Source organism: Tachypleus tridentatus, chromosome 4, assembly GCF_004210375.1.
Source record: "Tachypleus tridentatus isolate NWPU-2018 chromosome 4, ASM421037v1, whole genome shotgun sequence".
NCBI lineage: Eukaryota > Metazoa > Arthropoda > Merostomata > Xiphosura > Limulidae > Tachypleus > Tachypleus tridentatus.
The window spans coordinates 104089537-104107255 of NC_134828.1; the positions used below are offsets into that span (position 1 = coordinate 104089537).

The 17719-nt window shown below is 34.6% G+C and overlaps 1 protein-coding gene across 1 annotated transcript in view; it reads right to left on the reverse strand.

The window, feature by feature from the left end:
• LOC143249814 (centaurin-gamma-1A-like) overlaps positions 1-17719 on the reverse strand; it is a 152229-nt gene that overhangs the window by 46044 nt on the left and 88466 nt on the right. The window contains 5 exon segments of the mRNA XM_076500296.1: positions 269-403; positions 5827-5968; positions 11830-11915; positions 12219-12306; positions 13594-13652. Coding sequence (XP_076356411.1) covers positions 269-403; positions 5827-5968; positions 11830-11915; positions 12219-12306; positions 13594-13652 — 510 coding nt within the window.

Here is a 17719-nt window from a genome sequence, read left to right on the forward strand (position 1 = left end):
ATTAACAAAAAATATCTAATTCAATTTTAGTTGTATCTCAAGATCCTTTCACTTTATAATATCTATAATATAAAATGTATTTTGAACATTAATCTCCAAATAAAGATTTCTTGAAAATCTGAACACAAGTTTTACTCAATATAACAACTAGAATTTTTTTTAAATAGCCTCTTCAGTAAAAGAGGCTATATCCCGTGTGAACACTTGAAATGGTCATACAAAAATCATTTAACATTTTTTTGTTGAGATGTTAAAATGTTTTACTTACCATCTTGAAAAACCCTCTCAACATTTAAACCATACGTTGCACAAGTTTCATAATAAGAGCATCGTTTGAGGTCACTGGCCAGTTTCCGAGCTCGAGAATCATCAATTATTCGGGGGTTGTTTTCACTAATAGCATCTAGAAAATATATATATATATATATATATATATATATATATTAACATAAAAAAATATGACTCTTTCAACTCAAGCTAGCAATAACAACATTACAGTAATCTATCAAATCACTACCAAACAATGAGAAAATGAGTATAGTTTACATGCAAAAGAGATATGTAAAGGCTTAAGTTATTAATGGGAATGCTAAAAGTGTGGAAAAAACTTTCACTCTCTCAACTGACTTACCATGTTGCATCTGTTAAAAATATTCATGACGTGAGAGGTAATTCTACGGTATTACCCCTTCACGTTATTTATTCAATCAATTTCACATAAAAAGTTATACACAGACTTGCAGGGTCAAAAGGAATTAGTGCCCTCTCAATGTATTTTGGAGGGAGGGGATATAGTGTATAGGTGACACTCATTAAATTTTGTCAGATTTCTTTTGGTGACAAACAGGTTAACTTTAAAAATCAAAAAATGTGAACACTTTCTAAATTATAAACAAAAGCAAAATAATATGTTATTTAACCTGTTCAGTGCCGTAGACGAGATAACTCATCCAAGCCGATCGGTAACACAGTGCCACGGACGAGTCAATTCATTCTCAATAATACCTAACTTCAATGCTAGATGTTAGCACCATACATGCATTTGATCTACTTACAAATTGTTTCACTTTTGATCCAAAATAACGTTACAAAAAAGTTACAAAATGAAGAAGCATTAGAGTTGTATTGTAGCAGCTGAAATACTTGACAGTCAACAGGTTAAAGGAACAGTTGGGTCATCAGTAAAATAAACAACTCTCAGGTAGGTTATGGTACAATTTCAAATTAAAATCATTAAAACAAAACTGATCTATTTAAAAGGCTGTTAGCACGAGTCAATAAATCACAAGTGGGTACAGGGACTTATGAAACCAAAACATTTCAATACACAAACTAATGTCCTAAAGAAGAGCAGGTTAACAAAGGAGACATGCACTAAACATTCCTTACGTGATCTATACAAGCTAACGGAAACTCCATGAGTAATAAACTTTAAGAGCAATATAATTGGCTTTTAAAGTTTCATAAAATTATTCACAATGATATGATGAAATACAATAATCAAATGCAGTATATGATTGTTATCTGTATTGTTTGACCTTAAAAAAGCTTACTTCCACAATACAATGTATTATTATATTGTATTGTTATTTAGTGATAATTACACAAGATAAAGGATGTGTGTGACACAACACACACCTCATGTTCTACTTTACTGTGCAGCTTCCTATTTGTTGATAAAATTAGATGTGATGACCCAACATCTTGCCTGCATTTTGGATAGAAAGATATTAACCAGACTGAAAAAAACATTTGTTAGCAACACATTCAGTCTTCATTAGACATTTGCATAACAATGATTTCAATGCAAGTTAATCATTAACAAACAACAGTTTCAACATTTATTCTAACAGCTAATTAACAACAATTTCAAATCTAGCTTAACAAGTAAGTAATGAAGTTCCACAAAGTTTAACATAACAGTTAACTAGAAAAGGTTTTAGTGTCAAGCTCAATACTTAACCAACAAAAGTTAAAATGTTTCATTTAACAGTTAACTTAAAACAGTTTTAATGTCTGGCTTAAGCTTTTAGACTGTTTTACGTGGTAAATAAAACTTCCACAAGTAGAAAGATGAAACACCCAAATGTAAAATAAGTGTTTTATCATTAAAAAAACATAATGATGAAACACCCAAATGTTTCTAACACAAACTGATGTCACAATAAGATTAAAGTTCACACTGGAATCAAATATTCAGAGCTCCAGTATACTTATCTCTATCTTTGATTTATTTTAAAACTAAACAGAATTTAAAATATTATAATGAATAACATCATTAGTAATTTAGTACATTGTTTTAAAAAGAGAAGTAGTGGAAGAAGCTAATTAAACTATTTATAATACTAATGTATCTCAGAATGGTTGGTATGGATATTAACACTTTTATTGATAAGCAGAGAACAATGTTTCGATCTTCCTAGGTCATCTTCAGGTTAACAATAAAAGTGTTAATATCTCTACCAGCCATTCTGAGATACATTTTTATATCAAGTGGGTTTCTCGTCATCAAGAATACTTATAATACTGTACTTTTAACATATTTTAGCATCAGTGCACGTGCTTAGTGAGTAAAATTTTAGCCAAAAGAGAAAACAAACTTTTTTTTAACTAAAATAAAGTTAACATTTTAAGTTGTATTATATCAAACAGGTAAGCTGAATTTCGTGTGAACTCTTGAAATAGCCAATTCTTATTAAACAGTGCCTAATTACACTTACACAATGTGTCTTCTTTGAAAATTAACTTGTGTGTGACTACACTACAGTATAATCTAAGGCCTGTAAAGGAACATCATATTGATAAAGGTCCATCCTTATGTTCAACAGCAACTCAAGGAGGAACAAACAGTTTGATGTAAATTTTTTATTAACCTGAAAATGACCTTAAAAGGTTGAAATGTTGTTTTTCCACTTTATTTTAATTAAAGTTTTAATACCCATATCAGCCATCTTTAGAATACATTTTTACTTCATGTGGGTTTCTTGTCATCATGAATCAGTTTGACTTCTGTGTTTCTTAACTCATCAGTTGTCTGTAACTTAGTTTGCATGAACTTATAGCCAGGCTCGTCTATCCTAAACTAGTTCTTCAGGATTATGGTATACTAAATAAAAAGAGGTTTATAAGACAGACGATTAGGTCTTGGGTGTAAATACTGAATAAAACCATTTGAAAATACATTTCAAGCTTGACTAAGAGTACTGATGATGTAATTCTTTAAAGATTACTTTCAAGAAATAAGAATATTCAAATCTTAAGCAAAACCTAAAAAAGCTGTATTGTCAATTTTTATCTGTTTGTCCTTACAAAGGTTCAGATTCATCTGTAGTAAATAGAACAAAAAATGTGGTGAAACAGACGAATAAGAGAATTCCAAATTTCTATTGAATTCAATCTAAATATTGTCCACGTGTCTAACTAAACTAAACTAACGTGGCAGGGGTTCAGTTTAGAGAGAGAGAAATCAGAAGAGTTCTCTCTCCAACTGGGGTGTTCAGGAACTTTATAGTTCCTCTTCGTCCCCTTACGTGAGAAATGTTTTAAAATATCCATGGAGTTTTTACTTTATTTTTAACATTTCAAAAATATTTGTGAGTGAGAGGAAGGACGGGAGAACTGGACGAAAGCAGCGAAAGTGAAGTGAGCCAGACTTTAGCTCGAGGATGGAGAACCCTGGCGGCTGGCGAATTGGTTTTTTTTTTTTAAATTTACTGTAATTTCCACGTGTCACGTCGTCTCGTGAACTTTAAGGAAAGGTTAGTAATAGCCAGTCGCTTATATATATATGGGTCCAGACTTTCTATAAGACACAGCACACTTCCAAATAATATTTCACTCCTTCTAACAACACAGTACTCAAATAAACAAAGGTGTATTAAATAAACACCAAACCACAATATACCACGATATCTCCTAAAACTTGTTTCGTTTCACAAACTACATCACAGATGCGTCATACAAATGTAGAAACTGTAAACAGTAAAGGTGAATTATAAGTTTGAATTATTATGTAATTATTCTGTAGTATCGTCTACATAAGCGCCACCTATTGGAAGTTTACCAACATATAAAATAATAAATTATTTTAAATAACTTAACCTTACGGGGAGATTTGGTCATAGTCAGTAATGAAGACTATTTAAATCTAAAACTGTTTTCTAAAAATAAAGTGATAAGTTTTCCCTCAGTTACTCAACTCACGTAAAAAGTTAAAAGTTTCTCCCTCAGTTACTCATGTAAAAAGTGATAAGTTTTCCCTCAGTTTCTCAACACACGTAAAACGCTACTCGTCTACAAGTCTCCACCCATACAGTTGCCCAACGTACTAAACACCATCTAGGTTAATTCTATCAATAAAGACAAATGCTTGCCGTCACGATATCCCTTGATATACAGTATCTTATCTTAAAACTCCATTAGTTACGTACAGATAAAGCGTTTCTACAAAAGGCGAGTTATAATACCTAATAATCTTTAGACTGGGAAAGTAAAGTTTGTTATATCTGACTTACAGTAATACGAGAACATAATCAGAAAGTGAGAATACAGATAAAAGAAAAACTATATTTATAACATTTCAAGTTGTTAATCTCATAATACCGATCCTTCTTTTAAGCACACAAGTTGTAATGCGGTAATAAGACAAATCGTGAAGAAAATTAGAAAAGAGAACCTAAATGGTATCTTACTGAGAGTCGTGACAATGAGCAATTAATATTAATATCCAAAAACTACGTGGAGGTTCAATTTTAATTACGGTTACTTTTATATGGAAGTATCGTTAGAAAACTTACGACGTATCGAATTTATAACAATGCAATACCTGTTTAAATCACTGAATACAGGGTTTATATCTTCATAATATCTATCGATAATTAATGAGTTTGTACACGGTTCACATATGGACAATATCTGTTAGTAATCATCGAGTTTGTACAAGGTTTATATCTGTTAATAATCACCCAGTACGTGAAGGGTATATACTTGGACAATATATGTTGGTATTAAATGAGTTTATCCGTCGACACAGTTTTAACGTGAAAGTACACAGCTTACAGTTCAGTGTGTGTGTGTGTGTGTGTGTGTGTGTGTGTCGATGAAACAAGAAAACATAGTATCTGCACGTTTATAACAATACTTGAACTCAGTCGTGAATTGTAAAATGTGATAATTTACGGTTGATGAATGTCAAAGCGTGGTGTTAACAGATAATACTTTATAGTAATAAATACATTGTTGTAATGTTCTTTTATTGGGCTGGTTCTTTAGAAAGTATTTGGTGAAAATAAAACTAACAGCGCACTTAGACAGCAAATTAGTTTCTTCATTCTTACAGACTACTGACCCTTGAAACACAGGTGTAGGCCAGAGTTCATAAACATTTTCACTTTCAAATTCAACAGAGGTTTACTCACTAATGGTATTATAATTAACTTGCAAATAAATTTACTCGTACAATTTTACGGTGAATCGATCAAATAACTGAATATATATTAATCGAAAAATGTTACTGAATGGCTGGAACTCTACCAATTAAAAAACAGATTCAATGCTTCACTCATTCTCATGCTTACAAAGTAGTTTTGTTTTTAGACACTTCTCAGTATCTCACGATCATTCATATTCCTGAATATTCTACACATTCTTGGACTTGCTTGTCATAATGTCACATGAACTTTAGCTAACATGTCAATTAATAAACTGAATACATCCCTTAAAACCGTATAAAACCTGCATCCTTTACCACAATAAACGATTCCCACTCAACGAGTCCTTACTATATAGCAAATAAATGACCCATTCACTAACCCAAACAATTCTTACCTTGTGTGCCGACAAGAATCAATGGAATTTCTTGAGAGCTGCGATAGTGAGACAACTTGGTATAGTAACTGACGACAGCATCAAAAGATGGCTCGTTCTCCAAACTGAAGACGAAGATGACGGCGTCCACCCAGCAACTAAACTGTGTTATCATAAAAACAACAACACACGTTATGACAAAGGAAGGTAATAGTGTACATACCTGGGAAAAATCTAGTATCAGTACAGGCAACGAAAACTTTAAATACACACGTTTACATTCTTCAAATAGAATTTATATATATATATCTTATTCCAGATGTTTAAATTATCATAGGTAGTAGCTTTGTTTTAAACAACAAGAATAAAAATTGCTGGTTTGTTTCCAATATTTGGACAAAGTTACACAAGAACTATTTACGCTAACCATTTTCAACTGACAGATCAGAAGATTTGGTTTGGTTTGTTTTGAATTTCGCGCAAAGCTAAACGAAGGCTATCTGCACTAGCCGTCCTTAATTTAGCAGTGTAAGACTAGAGGGAAGGCAGCTAGTCATCACCATCCACCGCCCACTCTTGGGCTACTCTTTTATCAACGAATGGTGGTATTGACCGTCACATTACAACTCCCCCACAACTGAAAGGGCGAGCATGTTTAGTGTGACGGGGATTCGAACCTGCGACTTTCAGATTACGTATCAAGTGCCTTAACTACCTGGGCATGTCTGGCCCAGGCTGGAAGAAATACATCTAATAAACAGCGCCCATCGACAACTTCAAATGGTGAGTTTTAGACATCCATGATTTTGCCATAAAGGGACGGGAACCATGGAGCCTTGGAATGACAGTCAGGAGAGTTAACCATTATGTCACACCTAGCCGAATGTATATCGAAATCAATTTCTTTTTAACTTTGCTCAACAATTTTGAGCAATGTTTCCCCCCCCCAAACAAATTTTTTCTTTAATCTATATAAATATAATAGTTTTGTCTGTTGTCTGTCCATACATACACTTGTCTATACAAATATAATAGTACTGTCTGTTGTCTGTCCATGTGACTACTTCGCAGGGTGCGGATGGATCATCAAAACTGGTATGGAGGTTCAATAGCGGGAGTACATACAACTGTTCAGTTTTGCATTTTGCGGTTTTCATGGACGTTTCTTGCAGCTGTAACAGATTCACTGTTGTACATTTATTTTAATACCTACATTTGTTTCGGTTTGATGCGTGTGATGTATATTGCGCAAATCCCGACTGTTCTGTAAATTTGTAGAAGACTTTTGAGAGTAAAAATCAACAAAGTTTACGAAAACACTAGTACATTTTTGAACATTGTTGAAAGTTCGAGAACATCACGTGATTCGTAAAAAAAAAACAGCCAAGAGACAGAATGTGTGTGTTTTCTTATAGCACAACCACATCGGGCTATCTGCTGCCAAGAGGCAGTAAATGAAGATTACTATTGGTCAGCTACAGTAAGTGTGCTATACACCTCGGAAGCTATAATTGTAATTAATGTCTATTAATCCGTAAACTACAGATTTGGACAAAGAATGTCTATATATTTCAAACATTACGAACCGTTTAACATCAGTGAACTAACTTCGGACGTTTGCAGTTCTACAAGGACATTGGATATTGTCGCCAGTGATAACTTATGTGTTTCAACCTCAGCCAGCCGTCAAAAGAAGTGTACAGGTGCATCAACAAAGAATTAATTTACTCTCCACGAACGTTTATAAAATATTCAGTTCTATACTAGATATAAGAGTCACTATGAACCGTCATTTGCAATAACTATTAGTAATAACCGTTATTACAAAATGTATTTTTTATCTTAAAATATATTTGTGTTAAGAAAGAAAATTGTGTGTACCAATCTTGTTGGCAAATATCATAAACTTGATATATGTTAACATTCAATTCACTTCTAAATTCAAATTTACGGCTAACTGAAATAGTAATACGTAACGTAGTAACATAATAAATTGAAAACTTGTCCGAAATAAACTATACTCTTCAAAAAAATAAACGCAAAAGGGATAATTTTGTTAATTTAAAAATAATATATGTAAAAACGTTACAAGCTCAGAGTATGTGATGTTACACATGTTAAGGCACTGATTGTCAGACCAAAATGATAATAAAAGTTGTGCACTTTGAAAACGGAGGAAAACATCAGATTTTTCGCAAAAACGCATTCGTGTCTAATAAATTTGTTTGAGAGATCTGCATGTTCTGCAAGTGCAACATGTGCAAAATCCCTATAAAAGTGACGGATTTCCGGTTTCCATAGCTCAGTTTTAAGCCACCGACACGCAATACAGTTACGCCAAGACTGACTGAAGCACAACGCAACAACGCCATTGGTCGCTTGGAAGCAAGTGAATCTCGATCAGATGTTGCTAGAGCTGTGAATGTCCACCCAAGCACCATCACAAGGCTATGGAATCGTCACCAACAACATGGATCAACTTGTGACCGTCCACGATCTGGCAGACCTCGTGTGACCACGCCCACACAAGATCGCTACATCCGGTTACGTCACATTCGGGATAGGACCACCACTGCGACGTCTACTGCCTCAACAGACCTTTTGCACATTCGAGGGAATCTTACGGCTCAACGATACGTCGATGAGATTCTTAGGCCTCATGTGCAACCCATCATGGTGAACGTCAACGACGTTTTTCAACATGACAACGCCTGTCCTCACACAGCCCGACTCGCCACTGTCTTCTTGAGACACCACAACATCAACGTTCTTTCCTGGCCCTCCAGATCACCTGATTTAAACCCCATCGAACATCTTTGGGACGAGTTGGACCGACGTCTGCGACGACAACAACCTCAACCGCAGACTCTACCTCAGCTTGCAGCAGCTTTGCAGGCTGAGTGGACAGCCATTCCACAGGATGTGATTCGTCATCTCATCGCTTCCATGGGCAGGAGATGCCAAGCAGTTATTGATGCTCACGGGGGGCATACTCGTTATTGACGTTGAGTGAGGTCAAACTTCAACTAGTGAGCGTGGACTTCGCCTTTGCAGACTTTGGATGTTCAGCAGTGAATGTGCAAAGTTTCACACATGTTATACAGAACTACCCGGAATAAACTTGTTAACAAAATGTCTCAAATTTTGCCTTTTGCGTTTCTTTTTTTGAAGAGTATCTAACACGTAACACCATTACTTCATCCGCTGCTGGACGAATCTTCACAAAAGTTCGCACCATGGATTGTTGAGTCCATGCGGAGATACACGCAAACTTGCTGTTTCACATTTTGTGTTTTGCAGTTTTTATGGACGTTTTTGCGTTCTTTGTAATTACATACAAAGGAAGCAACTTCTCATATCCTAAGATAATCTTTCAATAATCATGAATTTACATAACTTCCCACCAGGGGATGGATACTAGTTGTCAAATGTTTTACACATTCTTAAGTCATTGTTTGTTTAAATGAAGTTTACGAATGTATAAATATCTTTATCATTTCTCCAACAGTATTAGGTGAGTTACAATTCTATACCCATTGTTTTTATTTGCTACCAGTCTGTTAGTTTTCTCCGTATTCTGGAAAATTCTAACAAATGTATTTATATTACATTATGGCAATTAAAACGCAGTTTATACAGGCGATTAAACTGGTGTAGGCACAAACGAAACATTTTTCTTATTTTATCTGTCTTTATAATGCATTTATTTTACGAATGTTTCAGCAAAAGTTAATTCGTTTAAATATTGTCCACAAGTTAATTAAAACAATAATTCTGCCTTTCCTTCTCTACTGAAGGTTCAATCTCCTATCCACGGCTTCCATCTTGAATTTCTTGTATTTTATATTATACTAGCATACCGCGTAAGTGAGGGGTCAGATTAACATTTAATGAAGTATGGAAGAGTTTCTCAGTTCACGAATGTTAAATCTAACATGACGATGTGTTGGTAAAGTCAATAGTTTATAATAATTCACACATTGTTTCTACTCAGAAAAGCGAATAAGTATTGGAACTTGCTTTTCCTGGTTATAGGGAACAGTCTCATTAAATCACTTCACTAAACAGAAGCGAAATAAATAATAAAATAGCAATTTGATTAATATTATATTATGTTCATCCTGAATGATCCTTATACGATCGGGTTAAACAGACAATCCAGAAACCTCAAGATTTAGGTAGAGTTATTCAACCCTTCTTTAGGATTGCTATCGTGGAGGATGGCAACCCATCGCAAGCACTGCTGCCTATGCGACTACTTTTAACCGAAGAACAGGTTGTCACAATTATAATGCTCTCTTGCAATTGGAAGTGTGGAGTACATCCGTGAGAATACCACGATTCGAACCTTGCACCTTTCGTTACCTACCCCATTATGCAACCACCAAGACATTTACGGCCACATATGACATTCATAGACAGTCATGAAATTCAGGTATGAGAAAAATAAATACCAGTTGTTATGTTTTATTCTCTTACCAAAAATAATTTTTCTTCCCTAAATGAAAAAATGATTTGATGGTGATTATATGAGAGTCGCATTCGTACGTACGCTAACACTTAAATGTAATAGTTATGTGTGTTTAGATAACATATGCGCATGTCAAGATCGAACAATGTATAATTCTTTAAAGTAAGTGACGTGTACTTTTCGAAGGAAATAATTACAAAGACAGTGTTTTTATGCTGTTTCCATGGCAGCCGTCACGATCTACTTCCCGTGTCGGCCATCTGCTGTACGTACATCACAAATAGACGCCACTTGATACGAATAATCCGCAATCGACCAATCAATACAAGTAAAATATTATTTGTAACTCAGTGCGTTTTCTATAACTTCGTCTGTCGTTTCCTCATGGGACATACACACTGAATTTTCGACCAAGAACTCATGAGACATATTGTATATTTCATCAAGAAAAAAAAACCAAAACCCTTGGAATTCACGAAACGCACAAACTACGATGACGACATTCTTTATGGTATGTGGGTGTTTATATATATATATATATATATATATTGCGTTTAAAAATTAATATACTACTTACGAATATTGTAAATATAATAAACACACCCAAAAGAAATCAGCGGTGGAGTCAAATGTATGAGAATTATATTTTTTGACATTTTATAGGTGGCGCCACAGCAAATTGACCGCTGCGGGAAGGGTTAGTAACAGTCTCTTTCGACACAAAATATTCATAAACTAAGATAACAAATGCATTCAAACAGGGGATTAAGAATTTACAACGAAAAACGAAGATATTTCCTTGTACGTAATGGCAATGAGAAACAAAGGAATACAGTTCAACTCGATACGTTAAAAACATTCAGAAAGAAACCTGCAACAAGTCGTACTCAACGCAATCGTGGAAAACAACGCGTGATGTCATGTAAGAGGTGAGAAACCAAAAACATAGAGGTCAGTGGCAAAAGTACAGTAAGTTATGCAACGAAACCATGAATAATTTCAAGTTGGAAATAGACCAAGATATGGGTTAACCATGATAAGGCTTCCAACTGTATACCAATATTCAGTTAACGCATACATCAAGCAGATGGAAAAGTACGCGTGTACTTATACAAAACTATACGAAAACAAACCAATCAACTCGCCAGACACAGCGTCTATAAATTTCTGTGATCGAACTGTTAAAACGCTTTTACACTAGATGAAATACTGGAACTATGCAGGGTGTAGTAGTACAGAATATAACAGAATCTTCTGCAAAAGAAATTCTTATAGAGTTATTGTCGAGATGTACAGTCGTCCGAAAGAATATGACCATCATGTGAATATATAGCATGGCGATATGTTTAACTCCAAAACTGTTTACAATACAGCACACTCAACCCCTGTGTGTTTACGTATAGTGTATGTATTTTCGATGGTCGGACTAGAACAAGATTTTGAATACAGACCCTTATTATGTACAATCTCCTACAAAAGTTTCAGGTATTTATCCACTTGTTATCGTACAATAAAGTTGGAAATAGAAGACAAAAGTACAAACAAAAACTTACTTGAAGTTCTGGAGGTCCACCTTCGTCTCTAATTAACAATAAATGGCTTTGTCCGTCAATCAGCACCTCCTTCTTGAAGCGACCACCTATTTAGTAACAACCTCAGTCTAGACCATTATAAAACATCATACCTCAGATACTTGAACATGTACAAGTAATTTGAATAACTACTTATATTCTTATACTTTAAAATGCCATCATCGGACGATACTTTTGGAAAGCCAAAAGTAACTGATTCACATACAGAAATGAATGATAAAAACACTGTAGGAGTTTAATTAAATGTTTCCAGCTTAATTTTGTTTCTAACAAGAAAAGTGCGTTGGAAGAGTTCATATAATAATAGCATGCGTTTATACAAATATATTATTGTTTGTAATGTGACATACCTTCTGGTGATTCCTCCTGCATGTAGGATCCTGTCAGATATCGATGAACTAAGGCTGATTTCCCGCTGTTTAAACTTCCCACAATGCCCTATGTTGATCATACAACAAATGCATCCTTACTAAGCCCAACTAACGATTATAACCAAGAAAACGAGTAATTCTAAACAGCGATAGAAAAGCTGTTATTCAAATTAAAAACTTTATTATGAACGTAAGGGAAATAACGTAGGTTGTGTGAACAACTGACAAAACCAATGATAAAAACAGATTTGTAAAGTGAACGTAACTAATAAACAAAAACACCCAGAATTATATGTACTCTAATAAAAATACAGCTTTGAGATACGTAGTTGACTAAGACGTTTTAACACAATATTAATATTTAATATTAACTCCTACTCGTATCAACCTAACGATTAAAAATAAACAAAACAATAACCTTCAACCTTATTCATGATATCAGGAAAACATATAGATTCAAAAATTCATTTAAAGACAGAAATAGAAAGCTATGCAGTGCAAACTCTTTCGAAATGTTTCTCCACCATGGGCAAATCCAACTTTTACTATATGACGAATTATACTCTCGTTAACAGTTAACGAAATACGGAAAAGTTCGTGAAACAAATCACTAAATCCATAAAAGTTGTAAAAACATGATAACGTTTAATTTTGTAGCTCAGTTTGTAAAGCACCTGAAAAATGTTCGTTTGTGATCCTGGGATAAGCGGTAAAAACCAATACTATTCACCATTTTACCGCACAGAAAGACAGTCAGTGTTATTCTTTATAACAGAACAAAGGATAAGGAAAAAAACAAAAAAACTATTCACCATTTTACTGCACAGAAAAACAGCTAGTGTTATTCTTTATACTAGAACAAAGGATAAGGGAAAAAACAAACAAACTATTCACCATTCTACTGTATAGAAAGACAGTCAGTGTTGTTGAAAACGAAGTATTAATATACCTAACTTTACTAAACAATTATGGAAACAAAACTATGAAAGTAACAAAAAAAAATTAGGTTATTCAAACATTTAAGATTAATAACCTATCATAACACTTACATTTATATTTATCGCAAAGCTACCTGCTGACGTCCATAATTTTTAGCTACTGACCAGAGAAAAGGCATCCCAGTCAGTAGCACCCTGTGACTCGTGATTCACGCTATGGGACTGCTTGTTACTCTTATATCTTACTTGCAGTTTAAAATGTGGGGAATATTTTGCAGTATCGCACGAATCCACACTTGGCTTGCTAACTAGACTCTAGATCTCTGCTACAAATCCAACACGTGTCCAACCTATCTTTATCGGGCCAAGTAAGGGGTATGGTAAAGTTTAAAGGATGAGAATGTATATTGACTTACCAGCCTCAAATCAGGTACAGAACGACTTAAAGTCCACTCCTGGCTGTTGACGAAAGAGTCTGAAATGACGAATAAAATATTAGCTATATATATATATATTTATTTATTTATTTATTATTCAAAATTTCTGTTTGAGTGAGGTAAGCGTCGAATTTTTGTATGATTCGTATAAAATTTAGTATACATATAATAGGCCACCCATGTAAAGCATTTGTCACATTATGTCGTCATTTTTCTTAGCAAAACATGATACTACTGCAAGCACTGTTTGTTTGTTTAGAATTAAACACACAGTTACCACAATGGGTTATCTGTACTCTGCCCACCACGGGTATCGATATCCGGTTTCTAGCAGTGCGAGTCCGCAGACATACCGCTTGTAACCTTTCATTCAAATATCTCTTTTTTATTCTTCTAACACGTATTGATTACACTATGTAACAAAAGTTTTACCGTTTATTGTTCTTTGGCAGAAAGTGTTATTTCCAATTGCTTAGAAAATTCGTTGCTTTCTTTGAGTCTATATAGCCTAGCAAATTTTAACTTACGTGGTATTAGTTTTTTACACATTAACTTACAATTGTACGGATGGAAAAGTATGTACGAGTTCACCAAAGACGATCATTAAATATGAATGGTTCTTGTTGAAATTACACTATGTAACAAAATGTTTACTTTTTCTTGTTCCTGGACAGAAAGTGTTATTTCCCAATTGCTTATGCCTAAAGTAAATGGAAAAGACATATTTTTCTCTTCAAACTTTGCTTTTGTGACCTGGAACCGCATAACGAAAACATGATGGGAGACTATATTTGGGGGCTTATACGTGAAAGTGATTTACATTACAGTCGCAAATCTCGAAAAACAACTCATTTTTTAAGTATTTTTGTATAACTTTAAGATTAAAGTTATATTGATTGTATAAAGATTGTATAAGATTAAAATAAAGGCAGCTAATCAATGTTACCCACCGCTAACTGTTGAGCTACTCTAATCGGATAGTAGCGTTTGACCACCACTTTTATAACGCGCGTACGATACCAAAGTGCGTATTGCAACAATAATACGCGAACCAACGAACCTTCAGGTTTTACAGTCCGGCCACAGTAACTACCAGAAAAACATCCGACACGTGCCTGAAATAGTAAAAGTTAAGTGCTTAGCCACGATATAATTTAATGAATTTAGTTTTTCCATATTGCGTGGCCACAATCAGGCAAGTTGTGTTCTTTAATATTTTGAAATGTGTCAGTTGTTCTAGTAATGTGATATTCATTTAGCAATTTCGGGAAAATAAGGGTTGATGCTACACCACTTTATAACACAAGTGTGTTGATGGCTTTTAACCTCTTTGAACTTCTCGAATAAAAAAAAAAAAAAAAGGAAATAGTGGAAAATGACTTGTCACTGCGAAATTCTCAAAATGTCGGAAAGTCAAAATGGCCGCCAGAATATGATATTTTACTAATTTTAATCCTATACCAGCACTATATTATCAAACCGTACGTTTTTACGATTAATTATTTTTACCAAAAGAGTTGCTAAAAAACCTTTAATAAAATTACAATTAATAACAAGTTAGTAATAATTATAAATGACAGACAAACCAAAATACCTCTCTGACCAATCTTCGATAAGGTACCAACAAGATTTCCCCACTGTTAGTGGTGTTACGTTTTGTTTAACTAAGAACATCGCTACACAACAGACTGTTTTTGCTCTGCCCACCACAGGTATCGAAACCTGATGTTTTAGTGTCGTAGGCCTGCTGACTTACAACTGAATCACTGTATGTAGAGGTGTTAATAACATATGTTCATTCTTGTATATACAAAATTTTTTTGTGACCTGAACAATAGATGGGACACAGCGAGAGAGAATAGTCACATTAATCAAAGTAAAAGGCATCGGGAAACCCATTCACAGTTACTAATACTAAAAATATTATGTGGTGTGAAGGGATCTGCGGACGGAAATTACAGTGTGTGCATTTTGGTTGCAAATGAATTTGATAGGAAAATAACTGAAAAATATGTGTCATGAGAGAAACCGTGCAAAACAAATTTGCATACACTCGAGGATTTGCAAAGGATTGGTTTGTCTTGAATTTTGCGCAAAGCTACTCGAAGGCTATCTGCGCTAGCCGTCCCTAATTTAGCAGTGTAAGACTAAAGGGAAGGCAACTAGTTATCACCACCCACCGCCAACTGTTGGGCTACTCTTTTACCAACGAATAGTGGGATTGACTGTTACATTATAACGGCCCCACGGCTGAAAGGGCGAGTATGTTTAGTGGGACGGGGGATTCGAACCCGCAACCCTCAGATTACGAGTCGAGTGCCTTAACCACCTGGACATTTGCAAAGGAAAACAAGAGACAATATAACCGGAAGAGTTTGAGGAATCAAAGTAAAACATACATTTTTGTGTTGAAAATATTTTTGCTTGTTAAAAAACGATAATCAAAACAGACGAATTTGGATAAACTGCCATGTCGTAAACTAAGGATCCTATCCACCAGCTATTTCCAAATCTAATGATTATAAAAATTATGCAACTAAAAGGCGGAAATAAGGCTACTCTTGTTAATGCGATTAGAGGAAAAATCAAGTTAGAAAAATGACCAAAAGAAATTAAAAATGGCATTTCGAGATTAACAGTTTTTGTTGGTATCATCAGAAAACCAATGGAAGAAAAAGTTGGCGGAGAAAGTGTTGTAATCAATTATGAGTGATGGCATAGGAGACGAAATTCAACAGAGACAACTGCTTGAAACAGAGAAAAGTTACAAAATGTCAACAGAGACAAATGCTTGAAACAGAGAAAGGATACAGTGTCAACAGGGACAACTGCTTGAAACAGAGAAAGGATACAAAGTGTCAACAGAGACAACTGCTTGAAACAGAGAAAGGATACAAAGTGTCAACAGAGACAACTGCTTGAAACAGAAACAGAGAGAAGGATACAAAGTGTCAACAGAGACAACTGCTTGAAACAGAGAAAGGATACAAAGTGTCAACAGAGACAACTGCTTGAAACAGAGAAAGGATACAAAGTGTCAACAGAGACAACTGCTTGAAACAGAGAAAGGATACAAAGTGTCAACAGAGACAACTGCTTGAAACAGAGAAAGGATACAAAGTGTCAACAGACAACTGCTTGAAACAGAGAAAGGATACAAAGTGTCAACAGAGACAACTTGAAACAGAGAAAGGATACAAAGTGTCAACAGAGACAACTGCTTGAAACAGAGAAAGGATACAAAGTGTCAACAGAGACAACTGCCTGAAACAGAGAAAGGATACAAAGTGTCAACAGAGACAACTGCTTGAAACAGAGAAAGGATACAAAGTGTCAACAGAGACAACTGCTTGAAACAGAGAAAGGATACAAAGTGTCAACAGAGACAACTGCTTGAAACAGAGAAAGGATACAAAGTGTCAACAGAGACAACTGCTTGAAACAGAGAAAGGATACAAAGCGTCAACAGGGACAACTGCTTGAAAGCAATTGGAAAGATATTCTTCAAAATAAGAATGGTAAAGTTATTAATCTGCTTTTCTGTTCGAAAATTGGTCAGAAATAAATATAATCTGTCTGGAGTTAATACATTACACACTTCAGGAGGGATTCGAAAGCAGAAATATGTTATCGCTAAAAACGGTATTAAGGAGGGAGTATCAATTATATTTTTCTCGTGAGGAAGTGGACACTCCGTCATCTGTATGCATTACAGACAGTTTGAAACCTAGTAGCGCATGTATCATAATTACAATATCAGATACTACTATCTTCGTTACTTCAGTGAAGATGCATGAAAGATTTGTGGACAACCAATGAAATTATTTATACATTGAGACTAACGATTATTTCATATTACTCGGTAATTTTGTGGAAGCTTGAACACAAATTAACAAAATATACTCTATTTCCACATGTATTCAGTGGATGTGATACGATATGGTTTCTCTTTTGGAAATGATCAGGTCAGGATTCTGGATACAGTCGTCAAAGATATCTTTCCCAGTAAATTTGCCAACACATTCTACACTTTGGAATGACAGAAAAACTACACGATATTGTGAATGTTACCAAACAACTTGTTATGGTATGTATAAAGACTGGT